Source organism: Neofelis nebulosa, chromosome 2, assembly GCF_028018385.1.
Source record: "Neofelis nebulosa isolate mNeoNeb1 chromosome 2, mNeoNeb1.pri, whole genome shotgun sequence".
NCBI classification, from domain to species: domain Eukaryota; kingdom Metazoa; phylum Chordata; class Mammalia; order Carnivora; family Felidae; genus Neofelis; species Neofelis nebulosa.
In genome coordinates, this window is record NC_080783.1 from 22143048 (window position 1) to 22155494 (window position 12447).

Below are 12447 nucleotides of genomic sequence, written 5' to 3' on the forward strand. Positions count from 1 at the left end.
TGTGTCTCCCTCTCTCTCTGCCCCTCCCCCGTTCATGCTCTGTCTCTCTCTGTCCCAAAAAAATAAATAAAAAACGTTGAAAAAAAAATTTAAAAAAAAAAAAAAAGAAAGAAAAGCTCTGTGAATGCAGCAGAACCATAAACGCTTAGTAGCACATCAACGCCGTTTACTTGGGATGCAAAATTCCATCAGTTGAGCTCTTCCAAGTGATATATGAATGTTTAGTGTATTCATGCAATTGGATTGACTCATTTATTCATCTCTTTACTCGTTCAAAATTTATTGAACAACTCATATATCTGGTACTACCCTGGTATCATATTTTTGCATACAAACATATATATTTTTAAATTAAGTGTTGGTTGGAAGATATTCTGAAATGTGATTTTTCAAAACCCTTCTAACTCCTCTTGGCAAATGCCATCACTTATCATAGTCTTGCTTATTGGGTTAAACTCTCATACCTAAAGAAGATTTGTTACTACACTTTCTTACTTTGATACCAGATGCTTCACAACTGTTAATAATAAAGGAAGTATAAGACATGCATCTGTGGGCGTAATAACAATAATCTGTGTCAATTTACCATAAGAAAATAGATTTTAGATACACATACTAAATGGATTTTATTCACTTTTTCCTTCCAGCACCATTTTGCTTCTCCCTTTATAAAGACATCATTAATATGCCTGCTGGACCTGTGATTTGGGCTTTCCTGAAACCTATGTTGTTGGGAAAAATTTTGTACGCGCCATATACCCCCATCACAAAGGCAATAATGGAAAAGGTTTGACCCTTATAACTCACAGTTTCTATCTAAAGTATTAAGATGACTTTTAAAGTAGTCAGCTTCCAAATCTACTATAGTTGACTCAGATTTCTTTATATCTTACCTAGTATTACCCTTGGATTTCTGAAACTCATAATTCTCAGATTCTGCCCTGTACATGTGTAAACAGTGTAGATTGTTTAGTAGCCCTTTGAAGAGAAATGAACCAGGGTGACACTTGAGAGTGAGGTTAGTTGAAGCAAGATCTCATATTTTTCAGCTTATCTCCAAAAGCAGAAAATTTTTCTACCACTGGTGTCTAATTTTCAAATATGTTAAAATAATGGCACTAGAAAAAAATAATATTAGAGCATTATGTAACTAGTTTGAACAAAAACAATCCCTAAATTATAAATTATTGGCTTCACATTAGGTTGTACAATTCAACATGTTATGTTTATATGAAAGATAGACGTCGAGAAATACAACATTATTAATAGTCACTATACTTATCATCTACCTAACTTAATCTTAATTACATTTCCCTGCAACTTTGAAAGTTGCAATTTTAATGATTTGAATTATAAATTTGATACTTTTAAAATGATAGAGTGGAAGGAAAAAAATCTCCACTTTACCATTACTTGGTCACTAGACCATAGTTTAGGTGAATATAACGTTATTGTAGGTCTATATAAAAATGGACATGAGTTCATCACTGGTTTCTAGGATGACGTTTGTTTTTATTGTTTGCATTTTAATATTTAATTTGCTTTATTGACTATGTGCTCCTAATAATTTTGCATAAGTGAAGTCATTACCTGCTTATTTTCCAAGTGTAGTCATTTTTTTGTCTTTCCTTTTTGTTTGGCTCTCACCTCCTCTTTTTCTCTCCTCTTGATCTTATTCTTTCTTTTATGTAACTTATAATTTTTAGTATTCAAGGATGTGATTTTTTGTCATTTATGTACATTTCTCTAATTCTTTATAGATCATGATACTATACATACATTCATATGCAAGGTTTTTTGTCATTGCTTGCATTATTAAAATGAGGTTACATTATAATACTTTTCTATGTATTACTTTACTCACACAACAATACCTTGTGGAAATTCTAACTCATTTGGCATTGTTTAATTCATTCTTCTTGAAAATTGCAAACTTTTTCATACCATAGAATTTACTCAGCCAATCCTCAATTGTTGGGCATTTATTGTGTTTCCAGTGTTTCCTTTTGTTTTCATTTTTGTTTTTGCAAATGTAAATAATATAACAACAAATATTCTCATGCATGTTATTTATGCAGTAGAATTTTTATTTCAATGAAATGATTGTTCAGGATTGAGGGATTAAGGAACACTGTATTTTATGTAATGTCTGTTGTCAGATTGCTTTCCAAAAAAGGAAACCTCCATTTCCACCAGCAGTATATGAGAGCATTCTCCTCATATCTTTGAACTAGGATGTTTCTGTAGTAGTCAAGTTAAATGTGCCATTGGAAAAAATGAGTAACTTGTGAGAACTCCAGAAGACATGTTTTCATTTTGACTGTAAATTCACTGTGGACACTGAAGCAAACTCTACATTTTCCAGAATTTTTAGAAGTGATCCTGACCCTATAAAAGCTGTCATTTAAAAACTTCTGACCGTGTGGGAAATTTCTGACATTGTTTTTTTTTTTACTAGCTCTACCTTTTAGAACTGTTTCTTTAAAGTTGTATAACAAAATAACCTTAGGATACCTTTTTGGGATGTAGGAGAAATAGTGATGGACCTGATCTGTCTTTGTTTCTTTGTCTTTAAGTCTAATGTAACTCTGAGGCAGCTGGCGGAATTAAGAGAGAAATCTCAAGAGTGGATGGATAACTCACCACTTTTCATGAATTCCTTCCACCTGTTAAACCAGACAATTCCCATGCTCCAGGTAGGAGACAGCTCTGTCATTCTTCTTCATAGGAATTATAATTCTTTAAGATTTTAATCATCCTCATTATGGCAATGGGCCTGTAGTAACTTGGAATCCGTATCCAATAGATTAAATTTCCTGTCCTCCAGAGAGAAAGTCTGAGACAGGATAACAGATCTCTCACATTCCTAATCATCCTCACCTCCTGTGGTGCATCCTCTCTGTATCTGTAATTCAGAGATAAGCCATCTTACAGGTTGAACTTGAGACCTAACTAGTGATGTAAATCTTGTTTTCCAAAAATGAAATGCTGTAAAAACTACTTAGAATGTGTTTTCTTTATTTGTCCCTTCACTTTAAATTATTTTTTGCTATTTTAACAGAACCAGAGTTCCTAAAAATACTAGTATTCTGGAGAAGAATGTTCAGTTTGGGGAATTCTTTGGTTGAAACATACAGCACTCTAGGGTAAAGATTTGACAATGCAACTCAAATACAATGTGCATGGTTCAAAGTATAATTTGCAATTCTTGCAAAAGATGTAGGGTTTTCTGAAGATGTTGAAAATAAGGTGGGGCAAATGTTCCAATCACAAACAGCTACTGAGAACTAACAATGGAGCAGCAGAGTCAGACCAGCTACCAGTTGGAGAAGACAAAACTGGCAGGAAGGATGCAACATAGGAACTTTAAGAGAGAATGGTTTACATATCAAAGTATTGAGAGAGGCCCATGGAAAATTGATGGAGAGCTAAAATATATTTGCAAAAAAAAGGTCCTTCTTAAAAACATGCTCAAGAAGTTAAACATAGAATAAAGGATTTGGTTCATACAGCTTTGTCAGAAAAATTATATCCAAAGATGCCTTGCTTAGTCTTTGTTTTGACTAACAATCAGCGCATAGTTATAATTACAATCTGGCTTTTATCATAAATAATATATAAAGTTTATATTATAATATAAAATACATTTCTGAAATAGATATTTAATAACTTAATTAATATAAGAAAAGTAAACTTGCATCAGACATCTTCCACACAATTTACTATTAAACTTGGTTCTAATTTTAAGTAGGTTCAAGTGGATGTTTTATGTAACAAAGCACTTAATAGTACTTTGTTGACCTATCTGTTTTCCTAAATGGAAGATTGTTCTCTTTTTCCTTTAACTCTTTTTCTGTGGAGTAAAAAAAAAAAAAAACCCTACACATATCATTTCACTAAGGAAAGTTTTGTGGCTAAAGCGGTGAATTAACAAAAGACATGATCTGTGCATAATAGTTCCGAAGTGCAATAATTTGCTATGAAGAAATTCTGTGATTGTGTCCATAAAGGGACCATCATCTAATGGAAGCAACTTGATTCTGCTCTAGACCAAAAATAAATCATTATTCTCAATTATTGAGGAAAAACTTATTTATGCAAATGTACACAGATTTTGAAATTTAAGGCTTTTAGCATAACACCTGGCTTTGCCAATGTGAATCCCGAGGCAAATGACATAAGACACTTGATCGACAGTTTACGAATCTCTAAAATGAATATACTGAGAGCCACTTCACAGATTTGTGAGGATCATATGTGTGAAAGCATGTAAAAATAGTGTCACTCATCACAGGATTGATCGCAAAAGGAGTGGTGGGAGAATGGAGATATGGCTCAGTGGATCTTCTCTGAATTGCAACAGACACAGTGCTTTGTTTATTAGTAATGCTCTAATTCAGTTTTTCCAGGATGCACAAATTAATTCCTGGTAAATAGACTTCAGAGGACTTGGGTTATCATGGTGTGTAGCTGTGTGATAGCCGTCAGTCTACATGCTGTCACCTGCCCTTACCCCTCAGCATCTATGGATTTAGTGAATTAATTCTCTTGTATCTATGCTCTGTTAATACATGTTATTCTTAACCTTTTATCTCCATGGTAACAAAACTGAAGATATTGGTAAGAAGGACAGAATGATGAGTGATCCTGGATTGTCCTCCAAAGGGAAAACCAGTTTTAGTCTGGTTCCCATAAAAACATGGCCATGAATTAACACATAAGATAAGCATTTCTCTAATCACGTTGAATTCTGTCTTCCGCCCTTTGGCCCTTCGGCCCTTATTAATTTTGTGTCCTTAAGGGACCTCAAGTTGTTCTGGAAAACTCTGTGAGAAAATTAAGCTAAACTCTGTTAGTGTGCAGTACACAGTAAGGTCTCAACAAGTGTTACCTGGCTGTATTTCTGGAGTGGTAGAAGCTATGTCTCCTGGGGCGCCTGGGTGGCGCAGTCGGTTAAGCGTCCGACTTCAGCCAGGTCACGATCTCGCGGTCCGTGAGTTCGAGCCCCGCGTCGGGCTCTGGGCTGATGGCTCGGAGCCTGGAGCCTGTTTCCGATTCTGTGTCTCCCTCTCTCTGCCCCTCCCCCGTTCATGCTCTGTCTCTCTCTGTCCCAAAAATAAATAAAAAACGTTGAAGAAGCTATGTCTCCTAATTTGGAAGATAGCTATAAAATCATTATATGTTAAAGCGTTGAGGTTTGTTTTTTTTTTAATTTTTCAGTCTTTCCATGGAGATAGAGAAATTTAAAGATTTATCGTCAGTTTATTTTTCCATGTTCACATAATTGTGCTTTTTGCAATGATAAATTGTATTATAGTAATTTACATTTGAATGTTCTGATGACTCATTCATCTCTACTTTACAGAAAAGTAACATGAAGCTAGAAAAAGCAGATTGCTTGCTGAGAGCCCATAGCTAGGAAGTAGTAGAACTCTTGCACCAATCAATTGTGATACGAAGTTCCATTTAGGCATCACAATTTTTTTAATATTTTTTAAATTTATTTTTGAGAGAGAGAGACAGCATGAGCAGGAGAAGGGCAAGAGAGAAAGGGGGGACAGAGGATTGGAAGCAGGCTCTACACTGACAGCAGTGAGCTCCATGTGGGGTTCGAACTCATGAACCATGAGATCATGACCTGAGCCGAAGTCGTTCAACCGACTGAGCCACCCAGGTGCCTATAGACTTCACAATTTTTAAAAGTTGTATCAGTTTCTTTTAGTTGAACAAAATTCAACCATGAACCACTACAGTGGTGTATAGAGTATATCAAAAAACAAATGATGTCATAGCCGTGGGTAAAAGGACTGTTACATTGAGGGGCGCCTGGGTGGCGCAGTCGGTTAAGCGTCCGACTTCAGCCAGGTCACGATCTCGCGGTCCGTGAGTTCGAGCCCCACGTCGGGCTCTGGGCCAATGGCTCGGAGCCTGGAGCCTGTTTCCGATTCTGTGTCTCCCTCTCTCTCTGCCCCTCCCCCGTTCATGCTCTGTCTCTCTCTGTCCCAAAAATAAAAAAATAAAAAACGTTGGAAAAAAAAAAAAATTAAAGGACTGTTACATTGAATGTAATTTCCTAATGTTGATAATTAGAGTCATATCTGGCCACAGGAGCATGCTGACTAATTTGTGTCTATCAACAAGAAAAACCCAGCCTTTCTAGTCATTACCAGCCACGCACCTTCTCTCCCTTTCTAAGGATTTGTATGTGAGCACTGCAAGGTATTGCATTGATAATGCCGGGTGGTTGTTACTTCCTTTCATTGTAGATGCTGTTAGACAGATGATGATTAAACATGTTTTCTTGTAATGAAACTGATTCCCTATTGTTATTTGTTAGAATACTTTAAGGAACCCCTTTGTGCAAGTTTTTGTGAAATTCTCTGTGGGACTTGATGCCGTTGAACTATTGAAACAGATCGATGAACTCGGTAAGTCCAGAGTTACAAAACTTTTATTCACTAGTCATGTCAGGAATGTGAAAAACATGGTTGCATTTGAAAACGTTTTATTTTCTTCTGCATTTGATTTTTAGCTAGTTATTCTAAGGACAGTAAAATCTTGGACATATCTATCCATCTTTTTCCCAGATAGTCGTATTACTACAAGTAGTAATAACTATTCACATACCCAGTGTCTGCAGTTAGTTTCAACAAGCATATACTTCATGTATTCCTAGAGTCATTGGTCACTTGGTAGATTGCTAGAAGTAAGAGGACGCCCCCCCCCCCCCACCAGCAACTTGATGAAAAGCAAGTCCTTAAGGACAAAGGAAGATGAAATGGTTTATTTCCAGTTACATTTAACATCTTATCTCTGCTGGCCTCAGTATCACTTTGATTAACCCAAAATGTAACTGGAAGAAATTACTGAGTTAGCAGAAGCAAAACAAAGGCAATGAAGAGATTCAAAAGAAAATAAACTTAAATCAGTATTCAAGGTTGGATCCTCCTCTCATGGTCATTTAAAAGAAACAGGCAAAGAGGATCAAAGGAAGCTGTCTGAACTTATGCATTCCCTCTGCCACATCCCCACCTTCAACCTAAGGGATGCAAGACATCTAATTCAGTCTGTGTCTGATTCACTGTTGCTATGCAACCACAAGTATGAGGAAGGGATTGAGAGCATCAGAATTTGGCTGCAGTAGAGCAAGTGCCCCTCCTCCCTGAAGCTCCTGGGACAGAAGTGACATAGTCTGTAAACCAGTAGGGAGGAATTAGGCTCATGTTTGTATTGTGTATAATTGTGTGCACTTTATGATAGTTGACCGAGTTTCAGTAAGGAAAGATACTAGTGGATTTATTCTCTAAAAGTACCATTTGGGTAAGAAACCATTTGATCAAAATATCAGGAATATACTACAAAGTTTTATATAAATTTTATCTTCTTAATATAGGACAGGAGTTCTAGAATTTAAAAATAGACTAAAATGAATGTAGCAGTGAGACTTGATGTTTGTGTAATTGTATATGCAACTTAGTATCTGAGAGTTTATATAGTTTGAATTGGGAGTGGGGCACTGACCCTCATAGCTCGTTGATCCTGTCTGCCAGCATTTCTAAGGAATCCTTGGTGTTGTGTTAATTTCCAATGGCCGCTGGAGGCCACTGTTCAACCACAGTTTTACCCCTCCCCCACCAATGTCTATATCCACCAAACCATTTCACTTTAAATTCTAATGAGAAATGCATTTAAAAAGTTGCCCTCTGTGAGAAATTAGTCTTGCGTTGGAGTTTGGAAGAGTCATGTTTGGGTTCTGTGAGGAGGGATTTATGATACAGCATTCTTGGTATTCATGATGATCAAGTCAGTGAAAATTTAATTGGCCAAGTGATTTATTAACTTGCAATTTCATATTTACCCTTTGTCTCGGTTGATTTCCTCATAAGGAATCATGAAATTGAAGAGCAATTAAATCCTCTTTCTTCCAAAGTAATTACCTGAAATAAAAACTTGATCATTTTGTCTAGATTAATACAGATATCAATAAACATAACTCACTTAAGGTTTTATATCAGTTTTAGAAAGTTGTTAACTATGTGGCATAGATTCTCACAGTCTCCTAAGAAATGATTCTGTAGCACAACTTATTTAATGACATAGTTTATTTGTTCTATACACTCTACATAGATTTTTCTTTGTTTAAATTCTTACATTCACGTTCCCTGAATGAAGTTAAGTGTTTCTGTTTATTCAAAACTTTTATCACTAGTTTTCTTCCTGACTACATGTAGATATATATTTTTAATTATTCACCTTTAGTCATTGGTTACTTAAATTGTAGCAGAATATACTTTTAAACTGGCTTGTACCACTCTTTGAACTTGGGTCTACTATATCAGTACCAGCTCAACATACTCTTCAATGAATATTTGAACAACTGGATACATTTTCCTGTGTGTTATTAGCTATTTTTGTTACTGGATATTTTTGGAGCAAATTCTACGACTTCCTATTACTCATAATCTAGTATAATGGTTATTATATACCAAAAAGTCAGTATTTTGTTTGTCTCAGTACTGTTAGAAACAACATTATAATACAACTAATATGTGTTTTGTCTGTTTTGCTTTGCTTTTTTAGATATTCTAAGGCTGAAATTAGAAAACAGCATTGACCTCATTGATCATCTCAACACACTGTCCTCCCTGACAGTAAATATTTCCTCCTGTGTATTATATGACCGCATTCAGGCAGCAAAAAGCATAGATGAGATGGAGAGACAGGCTAAAAGGCTTTACAAAAGCAACGAACTCTTTGGAAGTAAGTGTCATTCTACTAGAGTTTGAGCTTCTCTTTGTACTAAAATTGGCCAAATTCTTTCCTCACCCCTTTCATCCAGAACTCAGAAAAGTAGTCTGGGGGGTCACTGTCCCCTCTGATGTCCTTAGAAATGAGAACCTTTCATGTAGTAAACCAACTATATTGTCCGTGGAGACTTCAACAAATGTGTAATTTTGTTGGCATGGTTAGAATTGAGACTGAAATGGATTACATAGTTATGGGGTGAAGTTGAGTCCATCTTCATAATCAGTCAAGATTATTCATTTGTATGTGTGTGTGTGTGTGCGTGTGTGTGTGTGTGCGTGCGTGCGTGTTTTAATTTTAGTAAGTGGCTTAGAGTGATCTATTTAATCTGACCACTTAGTTTGTAATTATATTCTCAAACTCCTGCTTTGAGTCTCTGAAGTTGTCACTTCCAATTAGCCATCTTTCCTGTAAAGTAGGAGCCTGAACTTACTGTCACATTACAAACTCAATTGCCTGTTTGGCTGCCCCCTAAGTGTACCCTCCAAACAATGAATAATGTCAACCATAAAATAACCTTTATGCTGTTGTTTCCCTTTTATTTTTAGGTGTTATTTTTAAGCTTCCTTCTAACAGAAGTCGGCATAGAGGCTATGACTCTGAAAATGTCTCTCTTCCTCCTGTCATAAAATATACCATCCGCATGAGTCTCAAGACTGCACAGACCACAAGAAGCATAAGGACCAAGATTTGGGCCCCGGGGCCACACAATTCTCCATCACATAACCAGATCTATGGCAGGGCTTTTGTTTACTTACAGGATAGTATTGAGAGAGCAATCATTGAATTGCAGACTGGAAGAAACTCCCAGGAAATAGCAGTCCAGGTCCAAGCAATTCCATATCCCTGCTACATGAAAGACAAGTAAGTCTCCGCAGCTCTGGCCTCTTTTAATAGTCAACCACTTTTTTGAGCACTCATTTCTATGTATTTATTCACATGTATCAAATGAAAGCGATCTCTTTCACCAAAGTTTTGTCTAAAGCTTGCTTCCAGGAGAGGGTCGATGGTACAGGGCACAGCTCCACTACAGCTGCTCATTGTTACCAAAATGATGGCAAAGTTTTTACCAAATGATTCAGGTTTTCTTCATCATAACCCTTAGCTTTCCAAGGACTATGGCCCTTGAATTAGGAACATTAAACTACAGACCTGAATGCATCGCTGCACGGTTTTGATGCTACCCACTCTCTACTGGTCTTCGCTTTCTCTAGCGAAAGGAGGGGATTAAACAAAACAATCTTAACATCTCTTCCAACTCTCAAATTTTGTTAAAAATCTGTGAGTCCGTGACCAATCTTAAGAAAAATTTTGATAGAGCACATCATTGATTCACTCTCTAAGATAAATATTATGCCATCTAACACTATGTTATGTTAGGTACTACCAGTCCACTTGCTAGAAATCCTTATCTCAAATGGTTTGCTACATCAACAAAAAATATACAGATCATGTTTTAGACAATTGAATTTGAATGTTCAAGAAGTCTGCCAGGCGGGTAGCGCTGGCTGGCTCCTCCACTCTGACCACAGTCAGCCTCATCCTCCTACATAAAAGCTTGAGGCAGAATATTACTTTAATGAAATTACACTTGTTAGCCCATTTGCTCAGTTTATATACAATTTAGATGGCTCTGCTCTTTTTTTTTTTTCTTTCTATCAATGTGTCTGTCTACTTTGGCTGCTTCAAGAGCTATAGATAAAATGAGGTGATGCAACCCTTTGTGCAGCAGCGATCCAGGGAGACGGATGAGGCTTCCACCAGTGGGTTGTCGAGGTTAGCTGCTTATTGTGGAGGCCAGTCAGTTCTCTGCAGCCTGAACTGTGTAGGAACTGCATCGGCTGGCACGAATAGTAAAGACCTGTGGGTTCAATTAAGAGAAAATTTCTCATCTATTTTCCGCTCATTTTTTCCCCCTTATAAATGTTGGTACCTAGGATAGTGGGTACCTGGATTTTCTTTTTAAGAATAAAATTAACTATATTCTGCATTCTTCATGGGAGTATGGTCATAATATCCTACATATACATATCAACTCTTTATTGCATACAAAGTGCTTTCACATATATTATTTCCTCTGTTTACCCAACAACCTTAGTACGGTAAGTGAGATGAGGTATCATCAACCGTATTTTCCTGATGAAAAAACTAAAATCCAGAAAGCTTAAGTAACGTGTCCGTAGTTGTATAGCCGGTAACTCAGTGGTCTTTCGATTAGGAGACCAGAATTTTCTCCTTTATATTAAACCAAACCTAAACCAAACCAATCTTAAAATACACCATCACTGGAAGAAACATTTTAGGGAATTTGTTATTAATGAATGAGGCCCTTTACCTAATTCTAGAGCCAGAAACACCATTAGGGCTGGACCTGAACCAAGAGAAAATTCATTCAACAAATATTGTCTAAGTGCCTAAGCCATGCCAGACAGTTTCCCAGGAACCAAAAAAAATGGATATGGCCCCCACCCTCTTCTCCATCCAAAAAAACAAAACCAAAAACAAAAAAACAGCACACACACACGTATGAAACAAAACAAACAAACAAACAAAACCCTCCTATCTTTGATGATAATACACTTCTGATGCTAAAGTGATAATGATGGTGATGTCATGTTCCATTAATATTTGCATTTTTCATGAGGACCTTTGAAGGTAATTCCTTAGCCTTATAGATTAAAAGGGGAGTAGCCTTGGTGCCTTTCTCTAAGTGAAAATGTCAGTGGAGCCTACTACAGAAAGCAGATCAATTTAGAGTTCTTCTCATTGAAAACTACTCATTTGCCCATGGACATGTGAGTAATGTCAGAACCATGATTCTCAAAGTATGGTCTCTGGACCAGCAACATCAACATCAGCTGGGAAATTGTTTAAAATGCAAATTCCTTATCCCACCCCAGATATAATAGATCAGAAGGTTATGGGTAAGGCTCAGAAATCCGTGGTTTAGTAAGCCCTTCAGGTGATTGTGATGCACGGTTAACTTTGAGAAACATTTCATTGGAACTTTCTGGTATCATGGGCAGGCCACGGAAGAATATATTTGGAGCCTGATGAAGTCTTCCAGTGACTGCCTAATTTAACACATTACCAGAAAAGTCATTTATATACTGTTTATGAAACATCTCCTGGAGCATTATTTTGAGGAATCCAAGTTCTTTGTTCGCATTTTAAATTGAATGCTTTGAGTTTTATTTTATTTCATTTTGGGAAATTTAGTTTAATAATAACTATGAGCATCCAAAGAGTAGATAAATACAGTAATTTGGGATGATATAGCTTTTAGCTAGATAAACCAATCATCATCTAATTTTAAATCTGCCTTTTAGATAAGAATTTAGTTTAGACAGAAGGGTTTTGAGCTTTGAAATTATATCTATGTAATAATTATTTTCCTAGATAGGACATACTCAAAGACACTCTAAACAATAGGGTAATTTTATCCAACAATCCAGAGGTTTTTTTTTTTTTTACTTTTGCAACAATACAGCAAGAAAATCAAAGGCTTACTGTTAAGTCAGCTTCATACTTCATAAATAAAGGAATAATATTAATGACTATTCTCAATTTCAAAGCAGGATTATAATTTGTAAGAGGGAATGTGTTTTTGTATATCACAATCTGCACAGTTGATATTCATTA

At 36.2% G+C, this 12447-nt stretch overlaps 1 protein-coding gene across 3 annotated transcripts in view; it reads left to right on the forward strand.

Moving 5' to 3' along the window:
- Positions 1 to 12447, forward strand: part of ABCA12 (ATP binding cassette subfamily A member 12) — a 275110-nt gene that overhangs the window by 207136 nt on the left and 55527 nt on the right. For all 3 annotated transcript variants that reach the window (XM_058705980.1, XM_058705961.1, XM_058705972.1), the window contains exons 18-22: positions 648 to 787; positions 2577 to 2696; positions 6338 to 6428; positions 8581 to 8760; positions 9354 to 9669. In XM_058705980.1, coding sequence (XP_058561963.1) covers positions 648 to 787; positions 2577 to 2696; positions 6338 to 6428; positions 8581 to 8760; positions 9354 to 9669 — 847 coding nt within the window. The remainder of the gene's footprint in view (positions 1 to 647; positions 788 to 2576; positions 2697 to 6337; positions 6429 to 8580; positions 8761 to 9353; positions 9670 to 12447) is intronic.